Source organism: Sceloporus undulatus, chromosome 4, assembly GCF_019175285.1.
Source record: "Sceloporus undulatus isolate JIND9_A2432 ecotype Alabama chromosome 4, SceUnd_v1.1, whole genome shotgun sequence".
Classification (NCBI taxonomy): Eukaryota; Metazoa; Chordata; class Lepidosauria; order Squamata; family Phrynosomatidae; genus Sceloporus; species Sceloporus undulatus.
In genome coordinates this window covers 228,569,059-228,584,973 of record NC_056525.1, presented here as the reverse complement: position 1 = coordinate 228,584,973, position 15,915 = coordinate 228,569,059, and the positions used below count along the sequence as shown (strand labels likewise).

The 15,915-nt window shown below is 35.7% G+C and overlaps 1 protein-coding gene across 6 annotated transcripts in view; it reads left to right on the top strand.

Moving 5' to 3' along the window:
• Nucleotides 1–15,915, top strand: part of LOC121928362 (CUB and sushi domain-containing protein 3) — an 810,382-nt gene that overhangs the window by 560,243 nt on the left and 234,224 nt on the right. For all 6 annotated transcript variants that reach the window (XR_006103494.1, XM_042462948.1, XM_042462947.1 and 3 more), the window contains 2 exons: nucleotides 8,941–9,123; nucleotides 10,938–11,264. Coding sequence is in view for 5 of the 6 variants with exons in the window: in XM_042462948.1 (XP_042318882.1) it covers nucleotides 8,941–9,123; nucleotides 10,938–11,264 (510 nt within the window). In the remaining variant the exon portion in view is untranslated. The remainder of the gene's footprint in view (nucleotides 1–8,940; nucleotides 9,124–10,937; nucleotides 11,265–15,915) is intronic.

Here is a 15,915-nt window from a genome sequence, read left to right as displayed (position 1 = left end):
AGCTTTCTGGATAATGTTGGCCCATCAACCAATGTTCAACACAGTCTACCTTGCTGTGAGAAAATATCACGTCCTTGAATGAAGGGTGAAATAAAAATGAAATGAAAAGAAATTCTGGTCTTGATTCTATAATAATTCCATTATTGAGCATGGAGAGTAACATGCAGGACTTTGAGAGAAAAAAGGAATGTTGAACAAATCTCAGGGGGAAGAACACAGAAACAGCTAATAAATTTGGAACATGTGAAGCATTAAAAAAGAAAAAAACAGGGAAGGAAAGAAGGAAGCAAGCAAGAAAGTCTGGAATGAGAGAGAGCGATTGCTAAAAAGTGTTGAGAGAAAAAAAATTAGTCAGTGTCACTAAAAGATGAAATTGTTCTAATAATCTGCATTCGGTCTATCCAAAAATCACATGCCAAACTTTGTAAAATGAACAATAGTTATAGCATCAAGTTTGGCCTCAGACAGATGGCCCAAAAGGTCCATGCCGGGTCTGCCCTGGGACCACAGCAACTGCACCTGCCCAGTCTCAATGCAGGCAGCCACCATGGTCCTGACCCAAGCCACCAAAAAGGAGTGGATCTTTTCCACTTGCTTTTGGCCTGGCTCTTCCGGGTTGGAGCAGACCCGGTATGGCTTCCCACTGCATTTGGGGCATGCATCATGTAAATGCCATGCCTCAGTGTGGCCCTACATTGGCCCTTTTGTCCCATCTGTTTGAAGCCTCTGTGGAAACAATTAAAGACTTTTGTACGATTAAATTTAGTTAAAACACATCCTAAATGTATGTTGTTATGACATGGATAAAAGTGTACAGTGAAGTACAACTGTAGACAGGAATGACGTTTTCCTTTTCATTTTTTCTCCTAACATATATTTATATATATATGGATATAAAATTTAAATTAGTCACTATTAAAATACCTTGAATTCCTGCCAAGGATCCAGGAATCATTTGGATAAATTTGATAAAGTGTACAAATATTTCATTTAGAAGAGCATACATTTCCTTATGAAATCCAAAATATTTTTGCTAGAGTTTAAAAATGCTGTCATTTTAAATAAAGGCTACTCAATCTCTCCATTTTTTTTTAATGAGAGGCAACAATGAATGTGCTCTTGGACTGAAGACCATAGTATGGCAATATAGTGTGACTAATTAATGAGGCCAATCAAGGCACTTTCTAACTTTGAAATTAGGAGGCACTTGACTTTTACCAGAAAGAACAAAAACGGGCTGGAGGAAAACAATATACAGTCTGTCCTTGCCATATGGAACACCCCTTCCCATGTAAGGCAAAAAATGCAGGACCTCAAGTCCTGTTTGGATGAATGGGGCACGCACCCCATTCATTCTATGGGTGCTTGCTGTGCACATGATCTCGAGTCTGCATATGGCAAGCCCACATTTTGTGTGTATGTGCTGTATATTGGTCATTTTAAAATGAAGAAAAAATCAAATTGTGGTGAAAATGTCAAGTATTTATTTCCTGTTCCAGCTGTTTCTTTCCTTTTTAGCACCTTTTGAAAGGCAGCCCTGTGTCTTCATCATCATATGCAGGTTTCCAAAACAAAGTTGATAGATAATAAATAACATTTGGTATGCCAGTATGGTGCAGCATCGCCTGCTGAAGTAAAGTGTTCATAAAAGTGAAAGATGTAAAGCAAATTTAACCCTTGGGCAAGATTTTATTTCTCTTCCTTCAAATTGCAAAATGTTTATAGAATGAAATAAATAAAGGCAAAAAGCTGCAAGGCAGCTTTTCTACAGCTTTGTGCAAACTGAATTGCTTGACCAGTCATAGCATATGTCCAGCACTATACAGGTGCCAAGTCAATTAAGCCACTAATTGATTGTTTTCATAAGAGGCAGATGGTGTTGGAAATTTTATTCACCTGGAATTTTCTTAGGAATTGTATATAGGAGTGATATTTCCAACAAGGAGTTTGCAATATGTTATCATTATTATTTTCCCTCCAGTTCTACTATTCTTAAAGATTGTTGACTTTTAGCTCTTGTCCACAGTAAGCAAAATCCCTCCATCATGATATTGTGTACTATTACACCAAAAATGTGTGGGTGCTCCTAGGGAATATTCTTTCTTGATTAATCAGTGAGAGAGCCATTCTTGAACATCTAGCATAAGCAGCAAAGTTTGCTTTTCTTCCTTGGTAAATTAGGTAAATTGGTGGCAACTCTTCATTTCAGCTTAAAGTTATATGGGCATTAAGTTCATATGTATTTATATAGAAATTTAAAAAGAACAGTTTGTTCAGGTTATATATTATCTTTAGTTTTTTGTGGGGGTTTTGGGCTATGTGGCCATATTCTGGAAGAGTTTAATACTGATGTTTCATCAACATCTGTGGCTGGCAACTTCAGAGAAGATGTTAGCTACAGATGCTGGTGAAACATCAGGAATAAACTCTTCCAGAATATGGCCTTACAGCCCAAACACATCCTAAATGTATGTTGTTATGACATGGATAAAAGTGTGACACTCATCCTCATTTTCCCGTTCCTCAAGGTCTCCAAGGTTGTCCTAAACTTGCAGGTGCCAATGAAGTTGTTGCTGAAAATTTGCTTTGCTTTTATGGGAAATTAGTGTAATGGTCCAGTGGTTACTGCAATCCCTGGTGTTCTCTGGTGTATATTGAGCTTTCATAGTCTGTGGCCATTTATTTTATTCTCCATATTTCCTGGCACTTTTTTGGGTAGAGTTTATATGCACTGCTGCATTGGTGTTACTGGTTTTTATTTCTCTTACGTTTTTAGTAGTATGGACATGACTTTAATCCTTCTCATTAAATTATCTTTGGGTTCAGAATACAGTTGTCAGTCATTGTTACTATTCAGATCCTTTTTGTGCATTTTTTCACTTTTTATTTTTAATTGGTACAAATGGTGGGGGAAATCTGTGACTGTTAAGGGTAAACCTCTTCACTGAAAAGCATCTCCTGGCATGAAAACTTACAGAAAACAGTTGGTGGGACATTTCTTCATTATTGAAAACAAACAGAGAGAGGTCAATTCATACATTTCCACAATGTGTGACAGTTATTAGAGTGTTGTTTACATATCATTTTTAGCAATATTTGAGGAGTGCATAAATTTTGTACTAGATCTGAATCCAGCTATCCATCTGTCTATCTGTCATCTCCTTCCCTCCTCTTCTCTCTCCCTCATACACACTTATGGTGCAACTATTACTTACAAGGAATATCTAGAATTTCATCATACCAATGCAATGAGATATATAGCAGAGTCCAGTGTACAGTTTCCTATTGATTTATGTGGGGATTCCACCCTAGCAAGAGTGCAAAGGATTGCATCTTTAGAGGTCTATAGTTTCTTTACTATAGTAAGAGCAAAAATATTCTAATCAGCGACTTTGCTTTCTTTATATTGAGTAAAATATCAGTGTTAGTGGTTTCATTAAGACTGTGCCTATATATGGAATTTTAAATATAATAGGATAGTAACCACCTAAGCTGGATGGGGCTTTGCAGTTAGAAAACATCTTCAACTTGCATCTGATAGATGGAAGAGGATCATCAGTGAGAACTGAAACAAAACTGAGTTATAGGCCATACAGGAGAAATCGTAATAGCACTTTTATTTCTGTATAGATTATAACAAACATTAAAGAGCCCAGGTGGTGCAGTGGTTAAATGCCAGTACTGCAGCCACTCACTCAAAGCCACAAGGATGTGAGTTCGATTCCAGCCAGGGGATCCGGGGTCAACTCAGCCTGGCATCCTTCTGAGGTTGCTAAAATGAGTAATCAGCTTGTTGGGGGCAATTAGCTTACATGTTGTAAACCACTTAGAGACTGCTTAGTTCAGTGTGAAGCAATATAGAAATGTAGCTGTTATTGCTATTGCTAGAAACATAATTTACTGTTTTCCCATAAAGTATTAACAAGCACCTGGCCTTGGTCAACATACTTTTTGAGATTAGGCCCTTTGCTTGCTTCATTGCAATTTAATTTTGATGGCTTTGAGCCTATACTGTCTCCACCAACATTGTTCTGCAATGTCCAGCCATATGTTTGTTGGAAACTCATACGTAAGACAAGTAATGTATGTTGTATTCCTCAAAAGCTGTTAATGAATTAAATTGCATATTGTCAATAATATTAGAGGTAATATATAGACATCATGACAGATATTACTGATAGCCTTATCATCTCCGGATTTTTCTTTGAAAGCTGCCCAAAGCAGTGAACAACTACATATTGTGATAGTATATTCACTATCCTTTTATTTGTCCCAGTACTTGATAAACAGCCTTTGTTCTTTGACCTTTACAATTCGCCACTGTTAAATATCTTTTTCTTCCTGACCCTGTTGTAAGTGCCTAATGTCTATATAATTTCAAAGTTATTCCTTCAAGGGAGTTTGTTTACTTTTTTCTTTACTCTGCCACCTGAAGTCCTTTCATTTTATTTGTATGCTTCCTTGTGTTTCTTTGAGTTTCTGTCTGACTGTTTTAGAAAGTGCTTTATCTCAATAAGTTCAATATGGTTGATACTTAGTCACAGCAAGATCAAGTTGTTGTCTCCATGTCAAGTTTGTACATTTTCCTCCTTTGCGGTAGATATTTTTGAAGATGTTCCATCAGTGATTCAGTGTCTCAAATGGATTTAGTTCTTCCCCATGTGGAGAAATGTTTAGGAGACTACACCATTTCTCCCAGAAACAGTCTCAGTTGAGAACCACAAAACGTTTACTCTGGAATAAAACAGAAACTGTACAGTAAAGGCACCATGATTATGTAGCAACAAAGACACCTTACTGAACAATATTATAATTTCTTCAGTACTTAACCCAATATTAAGATACCTTATATCTTTCTTAAATCTGAAACCATTTTCAATAGTCAACCTAATTTTCAGGTATTAAATATTCAATAAGCTAAAGGAGTATTCTGACTCCTCTTTGATTAGCAATGCATAACTTTTGTCTACTTATCTTGAAGACTGTCTGATGATAGTGCATCCTGAACCCTTTAAAGGCCCACATGAAGGAGGATCAGACACTTTCAATGCTTCTGTAACACTTACAGTACTTCCTCCTGAATGGCATGGGGTTGGTGATTTTCTCTATTTCCAAAACTGAATTGGGAGTCCTGATGAAAATAAAATCTACTCCTTTTAAGTATATTTATGATTAGTGTGATTAGGATATAGCAGAAATTGTCTGCAAGTTCAGAGATTTTTATATAACAATTGAGATGAATGCTGACAATTCTAGTGATGTACATCTGCAGCAGTTTCTCATAAGTCTTTACATTCCTTTGCTTTGCAAACTTTTTTATTTCCATTATAAGCAGTATCTTATGATGTCTGCAGTCTTGTCTGCTTTCTTTAAACAGAAGGAACCAGATGGACAAGTTAAGTCTTTGGGGACTCAATCCAGTGCCATTCTGTCAAATTGCATTTGTATAGCAAATGACCATCCTGTCTGCCTAGGGTTAAGTGGGTCACCTATATATTATCTCTAAGATAAGGCAACCCCCCAAAAAAAAAAAAACACCTGAAAGTCAAAAGCTCTTGCTTTTGCGAAGTGATTAAGTTTTGCCAAATATAACCTTAAGTATTATGACAATGAATTTGGTGACAGTTGCATCTTCCAATTGAACTCTTACAAAATAATGTAGAGATTTATGGTGCCCAGCAATAATGCTAAAGAGATAATAAAAATTAAAAAACCCTTAATACTTCATGTCCTAAACATGCTTACTTGGAAATTAGCTATTTTCCTTTTAGCCACTTGGTTTTGGATTAGTGTGTTAGAGAACAAAGAATATTGCATAAAGTTCCCCCTATTTTTGTGGATAAACTTTGGCCTTGGCATCATGAATGTTATGGAGGATAACAGTATGGCAAGTTCTATAGATGTAGGAGAATATCCAGAAAGGAGTTGCTTTGGATCTTCTGTATCAAAAATACCCTTAGAATACCAAGAGGCTACAAAATGCGTCCTCAGAACTATGTACTCTGGAATACAGCTCCCCCCCTCACTGAAAGCAATGGTTTGTATATGTGAGTATGATTTTAAAATAAAAAATACATCTGACCAGAAGTAAGCAGCCAAAACATTTTAATACTGAACTAGTTCTGTTTGCTAATTATTCTCACACACTCACACACACACAGAGGAATAGACATATCATTGATATCTGGAATGGGGAAATGGCCAGGGTAACGGACACAATCACTTCTCAGAGTCCTTTCTCATTGAGTGGAACCAGGTTTTGTAGAATCAGCACTCGATGAGTCTATAGTTCTAAACCTCTCCTTCAATAGTTCTTTGCATTTGTCATTTCCCTTCATCTTTGCTCCCACATTTTAATCTTCTGTTGTTCATATTCTTTCTTATTCATTGGTGAGCTCATCATTTTCTTGTTGATTATCATTTTTCATTATTCTTCCAAGACCTATGGCTTCAAGACTGTTTTTCATGAAATTAACAGTGTGGAGGATAGGGACCAATTAGTGATGAGTATTCATGCTACTTTCCATTTTTAGGTGAGATGCATATAATATAAAAAGTGCTTAAAATTTACTATAGAAACTCCCTGAAGCTGAACAGTACATCTCAGAGCCTTCCAATACCATCAGGTCCACTAACTAAACACTGGCTTCTCTGCCTATTTTAGTTCACTTTAATTGGGGTGTTAGTCTCTTTGAGTAGCCAGTCACACATCACTATTTCAGAGGTTAAAATCCCATTGTGTGGATTTTAGAGGGAAGGACAATGTATATCTGAATCTGAAACTTTTATCTCAGATTTAAGCTATTGCAACAGCTACTACTAAGAAAATTTTGCTAACCTGTCAATGTGAAATAGTTCTACGGAGAAAAGGAAGAGAACATGCCAAATCTCAAACTGTTTTGATTCAAAAGATTTGTGCTTCAAAAGATCATTGAAATTTAGAAGCTTGGGGACTTACAAACTACATGTTAAATGCAAATGCATGCAAGAAAGTCCCAATGCTGTATTTTTTAAAAAGATAAACATGGGATGAAGGGGATGTGGAGTAGAAAACCAGCAGGAGGGTAGGAGACATGAAAAATACTTAACTCTTTGTCTACTTCTTCAAATTGCCATTTCCAAACATTGAAACATTTTTGGGTTATTTTTCAGGCCTTGTTAATGCATCCCCATTAATACAGGGCTGATTCACCTGTGCAAATCCAATACAAAAAGAGATTTAGTGCTCAATCTTGTTCACGTGACAGCTGTAATCAGAACTTAGAAAAGTTACTCTTTTGGACTGTATCTGTCAGAATATTCCAGCCAACCTGACCATAGGTCATGCAGCTCTAAGGAAACTAGTTTGCCAAAAGCTGTGGTAACTGAATTATTCTGAAGGTTGTTGTTCAAAAAAAAGTCAAATTAACATGCACTGACTATCATATTTGAAAGAGGTATATGAACATATAGGCATAGATGGAACAGAAAAGTTTGCTTACCACCATGGTTTCCTGGTTTGCAGGAAACTGACCACACCACAGACTCCCACAAGAAGGCAAAGACTAATGTACAGTCTGCACCACTATAAGGACAGAGCCACTAAAAAAGAGCATTCAAGGCTGCAAGCTGTACTGTGCTATTATTTTTTGTTGTTCTGCTCAAAGTACGTGCATACAAGGGCATGGGCATGCTACCAACAGTCACCAGTCACCTCCCTCATCCTGCCCAGCTGCCAGCCCATTAGACCAGCTATGCATCCAGATGCACAGTCACACAATCAATTGGCTGCCTGTACAGCAGTCATGGATCTCCCGCATACATCCTCCTTTTCTCTCCCTTCCCACCACAGCTTCCTGTTAGACTGGACAGTTTTGTTGTTGTTGTTGATGTCATTGTTAAATCCATTGTATTGATGGTACTGTATTTTTGTCAATGTGTTGATGGTACAACTGATCACTTGTGCGATTGATTCATAGGCAGGCAATGACAACAACAATGGTCAGAAATGACACCTATGGCTCATCTGGCCTAGGCGCCTGCTCCTGACCACATCCACTAGCTACCATAAGTCAGAAATGATTTCAAGAAACACAACAATAATATCAGCAGCAGCAGCAGCAGCAGCATGATAAACAACATAATTGTCAAATAATTGTGTTCCTCAGTAGACATAGGACAAAACAACTGTTCAGTTGGTTAATGTTAAATTTGTATAAACAAGTGTGTCAGTCACTAATGTTCTTTGGAGAGAAAATAGCAAGAGCAGAGGAACATGTGTTTGGGTTTGGACTGGAGATCCAGCTTCATATCTCCAGTCACATATGAAGTTTGCTAAGCATCTTGGCACAATCCTCACCCAGTCAGACATGCTGCTTATGAAGAGATGAACATTGAAAAATACGCTGTATATGTAATATATATTTGGTGGCAACTATGCATACTTATTCACTTGATTGTGAATATTCAATATACAATGTATTCTTAACATTCTTTGTGTGTGTGTGGGGGGGGGATGGCCATTTTTTAAAATGGCTGTCTGTCTTGTACTCATGCACCCATTCAGCATGTGCTAGTCTTAGGGTAAAAGCCAAGCTATGAGGATTCAGTACTATAACCAGTTTTTAGAAATGTGACATTGCAGTGGTTAATCATTCATATAATTAATTTTGGTACTTGCTTTCAAGCCAGTACTTAAATCGGCCCTTCTCAGACCACCTGCTGTTTAATGACATGAAAGAATCACACCAGGAATCAATAATGTTTATAATATTAATATGTTGTTTCTTGAAAATACAATCTTAAATCTTGAGTGTGATAGTGACAAATTTATATCATCACAGTCTCTCCCCCTCCAGCTACTTTTCTTACTGTTCAGAAGAATGACTATTGACCATTTAATTTATCCTTTTGGACTGTGAATTGTGTATTTGTTTTGTTTGTTTCTGTTTTTGTTACCAGAGATTGAAAAAGAAAGCTGTGGGGATCCTGGGACTCCATTATATGGTATTAGAGAAGGAGATGGATTTTCCAATCGTGATGTGTTAAGATTTGAGTGTCAGTTTGGATTTGAACTCATTGGAGAAAAATCTATTGTTTGTCAAGAGAACAACCAGTGGTCAGCAAATATACCAATCTGCATTTGTGAGTATACAATTATTTATAACAATTCTTTTTAAATGAAATATATGAATAAAAATGGATACTTTGGCCTGTTACAGACTGCCAAAATAAAGCTGCTTCAGGTCTCTTTGGAGGTATGCTGTTTAAATGATGCATGCATCCTAAGAATCCGGAAGCTGCACCAAAGCTGCACTCCAGTGCTTAGGAATGGAGTGTGGCTTTGGCGTGACCTCCGGACTCTGAGGACCCATGCATCATTTAAATAGCATACCTCCAAAGAGACCCGAAGCAGCTTTATTTTGGCATTCTGTAACAGGCCTTAGTTGTTACAAGCTATTAATGTCACTAAATGAAATTCTGAGTCCAAATCTCAGTTCCCATTAAAAAAAAGTGTGAAAGAGAAAGTGGGTCTCTTTATAGACCGCTGCCCTGTTTTAATTTCACACAAAAGCAGCATACCTTATGCTTATATGTTATCTTTCTTATGCACTATTAAATAGATGGAATGAAATAAAATATAAACCTATTATATTTCATGAAGTTGCAAATGACTGAATTGCAATCATGGGCATTTAAATTATTTACAGATCCCACAATGCATTATACATGAATATCTTTTAATATGTATATAATCTAAGAGACAGAAATTTTGGCTGTCTGGTATTGATATAATAAAAGGAAAAATATCTAAGCGTTTAAATGTATTATAATATATAGAATACATGGAAAAAATAAACATATCCTTCAGTGTTTTGTAGAGTATTCTAAGAAACATACAGACAGAAACACACATTATAATCAATCAATTAAAATATTATAAATTACATTATTATTAGTGAGGCAGCAGCCAGAGCTATAAAATATTGTCTAACTAACTAGAAAATGTGAATAATACAATTCTTGTACATATCTGTGAAGTACAAAATACAAAGTACATGGCAATATTGGCCTTGTGACTCTTAATGACTTCAGTCCAAAATTGTTCATTTGAACAGTTCCCAGGTGACTGCTACCATGTGGTTAAGGGTTGCTAGCCAAGGATAACAGCCACGGCTATATAATAAGCTATATAACATGATATATAATAGGCCTACTCTTATTTGAGCGTACCACAACTGCTGTATTTTCTCCTTTAGTCTACTGTTAGCTGGTAGAAGGAAACAATAACAAATTAGATAATACATTTTTGGGTGGGATACACTTGTGCGAAACTTGCCTTGATCTAGCTACAGTTGCCTGGCTTGTGCCTGCAGATATGCTATTTTGGGGTCACAACAGGATAGCGTTACAAAAAACACACCCAACAGCCTTAGTATCCAGTACAGTTATCTAATAAAGAAAAATGGTCTCAGTGCCTCTCCTCCCAAGTAAGATTTGTCACAACATGTAGAGCATCATTTCTTAACCAAGGAAGGTGGCAAATGTGCACCAAACAGGTTTTGTGGCACTGAGCAGGAATGACTGGTAACCATGAATCAACAAACAGTATATTACAAAGACAAAGTTAATTTTGGTATTGAAACACTCCAGACAGTAGCTATACTCCCTGTTGACCTAAATTTGGGGGTGAGGTCAATCAACTCAGCTCTCAGCTGTTCTGGTACCAGTCTCACATTGGGAGAATGGAGTTGAAGAAGGGGCACTTGGCTTTTATACATTCAGTTTGTAACAACCATGAGGCTACAGTCACTACTTCTAGGGTTCTCTAATTTTTATGATAATGAAACTGGTTTCATTAACAGTGAGTTACACAGAGAAATTAAAGAATGATATTGTTGAATGACTTTCAACTAGCTTCTCATCCCTTTCCCTTTTTCTTTCCTGATTTTTGACAGTTCCTTGCCTTTCTAATTTCACCGCACCAATGGGGACGGTTCTTTCTCCTGACTACCCAGAAGGATATGGAAATAATTTGAACTGCATCTGGACAATCATCTCAGATCCTGGGAGCCGAATTCATCTGTCTTTTAACGATTTTGACTTGGAATCTCAGTTTGACTTCCTTGCCATTAAAGATGGTGACTTTCCAGATTCACCAATACTTGGCACATTTACTGGAGCTGAAGTGCCATCCCATCTAACTAGTAACAGTCATATTTTGCGCCTGGAATTTCAAGCTGACCACTCAATGTCAGGTCGAGGATTTAACATCACGTATAACAGTGAGTAGCTTTCTTCTTTAATTAATGTTTTCCACTAAATAGTCGTCACATGAGTCAGTTGTGAAGAGGTTCAGCAAAAGGATATTTTTCTCCATTCTACTGTAGGCTATCTTCCTTCCTTCCTTCCTTCCTTCCTTCCTTCCTTCCTATTTACAACTCTTGTCTTTTTTTTATTAGAATTTAAGGACTATAGTTCTCACAAACCTATATGCAATATCTTGTGGACAATGGAAAGAATGGGAAGTAGATTTTCCCTAGTTTCTGGTAGCCTAGCATGTGGTTGTATTTGAACCTTGATAATCTCTTGGGCGAATCATATAAATTTACTCCAGAAATATATGTATTCAACATGATCCATAAAATGCAAATAAAAGAAAGAAAAAACTATGGGGGGATAATTTGGTATATGATTTCTTTAGCTGGAATACTTCTAGCCCCAAAATGGAAAACAGCATTGATCCCTTCAATGGAAGACTGGATACTTAAGACAACAGAAGCAATAGAAATGGATGAAATAATTTGCACAGTAGATAAAGAGTCTTTTGAAAAGTCTCAACAAGAATAGCAAATCTTCACAGACAATTGCAAGGATTACTGGAGATGTGAAAAATATAGGTTTTAAAAAATTATTTAAAATAAAATTAACAAACAAAGAAACAATTTCTTAATAGAACTACAAAAAGCCATGAAAATTTGATGAAATGCAAGACCGTAAAATAAACAGATATAGAAAACAATAAGAGAAAACTCATGCCAATTAGTCAAAATAAAGAGAAGAAAAAGAACAAATATACCATATAAGATCAGATATTAAGACATGCAAATTAAAGCATAAATATTGTTTTTGATGGATGTAAAAATTGTAGACATGGGGAGGTGGGAGGGAGTTGAGAATTAAGAATTTACTGTTGTAAAATGTCTTTTTATTTTAATTTAATAAAATTAAGTAAACACAATTTTTTTAAAAAAATAATCTCTTTGGCAAATCCATCTTTCCAACTAGTCCATACTACTGATAGTATAGAATTCTGTTATTACAAGTGTCTGTTTGGCCTCATGTTACTCACCAAACAGAACTTTCACTGTAGAAAGGAAACATTTCTGAATTATTTACTTTGCTTTCTGATATTGTCTATTACAAAACAAAACAGACTTGCTGTGATGTTTCATGTTTGTGGTGTTCCCCTCCAGGGCTCTATTATCTGTCACTGTTGAGACAAGAATTTTAATGTTCCACTGCCTTTTCATGGCAAAAATAGTAAACGACTGTTTATAGTGACCTTTCTGAAAACTATCAGGCTCATCTAAAAGAATCCACTGAGCAAAAGCAGTTGGTAACAGTATAGGTGGTGACAATATAGCTCTACTCTTTTCTAATGTGACACTGGTGACAAGTTCTGTTAGCAATAAGTTGTCAAAATATAATTGGAGAACATTAAAAGTGAAATTAGCTGTGACATATGTCATATCAGTATGTTATGTAAAACTGCATATTTGCTACTAGTGATTTCCTTTTTTTTCACTCCTCACATTTTGTTAAGTTTGTCCAATGCTAAATGTTAACCTAAATTAAGACATAGGTCTTTTTGTCATAATAGATCCCTTACATTAATTTTCAGTGGATGACTTTTTTTTTTGTTTTTCTGTTTCATACCCTATTGAAGATGCAGTGTTTTGAATCTATTTTCCTTCTGAAAAATAAAGCTGAATTTTCTAAAATATGATCTATCTTTAGATGTTGATAATCTTGGCATACTTGCCTATTAAGAAGTTGCAGTCCCCCACCAAGTGAAACGTACTTCCAAATAAGTGCACATGGGAGTTCAGTCTTATTTATATTTATATCCACTATTTTCATGTGAATTGTGCAACAGATATTGAAAAGCCATGTGTAATGCAGTGTTACAGAATGCCTGCCAAATAAGATTAATCTTAAATTTCTTAGTGAAATGATAATAAATGTGTCTTCATATTTGTTACCATTTGCTTTTACCCACTTAATAAGAATTGTAGATATATCACATAGCTACATGGAAGGGATATGAGATGATAGGAACATAACAGGGATCTTATGGTTGTGGTAGATACAATGATGAAAATGTCACACCAACAACTGCTTAAAGAACAAATTACGTGAGAAAAGGTTTGGCAATGTTTAGCTTAAGGGGGAAATAGCTGAAGCTGTTCAGTTTCAAAAACAAGCTACTAGTAAAGGAACTAGGCAAGGATGCCCTCTGTCACCAAGTTTGTTTATAACGTGTTTGGAAGTTTTATGTAATAGGATAAGAAAAGAGGGAAAGATTCAAGGAGCAAGAATTAAAGGGAAAGAAATTAAAATAAGAGCCTTTGCAGATGATATAGTGTTAATAGTGGAGAATCCGGTGGAAAATGTGACTAAAACCCTGGAAATAATAAATGAATTTGGTAATTTGGCGGGAGTGAAAATAAATAAAGAAAAATCAGCGATAATTCCCTTTAACATGAAAAAAGAGAAGCAAATAATCATTCAAGAGAAATCGGGAATAGCAATTCAGAAAAAGGTTAAATATCTGGGAATCCAAATTACAAATAAAAATAATGAATTGTTCGATAATAATTATAAACAAGTTTGGCAGGGAATAAAGAAAAATATGGAGAAATGGTCAAAGTTACAAATTTCGTTATTAGGAAAAATTTCGTTAGTAAAGATGGCAATACTCCCTAAGATTTTATTTTTATTTCAGAACCTCCCGATAATATTGAACAATAAAATATTTAGTGAATGGGAAAAAGATTTGAGGAAATTTATTTGGGTGGGCAGAAAGCCTAGAATAAAATGGAAAAACATGATAGATATCAAAGAAAGAGGGGGATTAGGCCTTCCAGATCTAAAATTATATTTCCATGCATGTTGCATGGAATGGATATTGAGTTGGATAGAACTGGAAGACGAAAAATTGCTCAATCTAGAAGGATTTAATCTGCGATACGGATGGCACGCCTACATGTGGCTAGAAAAGACAGAATTGAACAAAGAATTTAATGATCATATAATTAGAAGAGCCCTAGGGAAAATTTGGAATATTTACAAAGGGAAAATATATAGTCAATTACCGGAATGGGTATCAATTCACGAAGCATTATTATATAGGGGGAAAATAGAAGGTAAAGAGTGGTTGAGATACAAAGATTTACTAAAATTAGAGGAAGGAAGATTGGTAATGAAGACAAGGAGGGAATTAGAAAAAGAAGGATATAATATTTCTTGGTATCTATATTATCAAATGCGAGAAAGACATAAATTAGATGTAAGAGAAAAAGGGATTACAAATAGAAGTACAGAACTAGATTTAATAATAAACGACAAGAAAGGCAGGAAAATCTCAAAATTTTACAATTTATTTTTAAAATTAAATTTGGAACAAGATTGGATAAAGCAATGTATGATTAAATGGGCACAGAATATTGGACAAAGCATTCATTTAGAAACATGGGAAAAAACTTGGGGAGAAGATTTAAAATTTACACTATGTATGGATATAAGGGAAAACTTTTATAAAATGTTCTATAGGTGGTACCTTACTCCGAATAGGTTGGCGAAAATATATAAGAATGAAAAAGCAACATGTTGGAAATGTGAAAGAGGGATAGGAAGTTTCTACCATATGTGGTGGACGTGCCCAGAGATACATAAATTTTGGGTTAAAGTTCATAAAATAATGATGGAAATAATACAATTGCAATTCCCATTACTTCCGGAAATGTGCCTACTGAATGTGGTTCAAGATAGGAAAGTGAGAGAAAAGAAAAAACCGTTATTATACTTAATTACCATGGCTAGAATGGTAATAGCTAAAAACTGGAGAAATAGAGAAATACCTGACATAGAAATGTGGTTGGAGAAATGTTTAGAGATAATGGAGTTAGATAGGTTAACGATGTTAATGAAGGGGAAGATATTAGAAGAAGAAGATATGGTAGGGGATAGACTAATAAAGATTTATCAGAAGTGGAAAGAGTGATAAAACAGGTGACAGATACGTGAAATAATATAAGAGGATATAAAATATGGTATAATATAACGGAACAAGGTAGGTTGACTTGTATCGATAAAAAAAAATAGGCTCGATTAGGCCAGCCTTAGAAATTAAGAGATAGAGGATGTCTGAAGCTGAGATAAAGTCAAGTATAAAGAAGGTTTAATATGAAGAATTAGAGAGAATAGCTAATAACCTCAGTAATGATAAATACGCAAGGCATGGGGGGGGGAGAGTAAAAGGACTGTGGTAAGCTGAGGTTAAGCATGTATAATTTTCCTTCTATTTTTTTTTGTTGTTTTTTTATGTGGAAAATCAATAAAGATTATTAAAAAAAAACAAGCTACTAAGGGCAGGCATAATAGAAGTATTCAACTGTGTATGTTTTGGAAAAGGCAGATAGAAAAAAAAATTCCTATGTCATAATGGTAAAGAATCTGTTCAAATACACTGAATCTACTTAACAGGAGATCCAGAGTAGAAAAAAGGAAATAGTCATACAAAGTTTAACTGTAGAATACATTGCTGGGTTACAGACCGCCCTTTTGGGGCGTGCCTGTAACCGGCCCTTTCCCCGCTGGATCGGGGCCTCAGCTGCCACAGCGGCAGCCTCTGAGACCCCAATCCAACGCTTT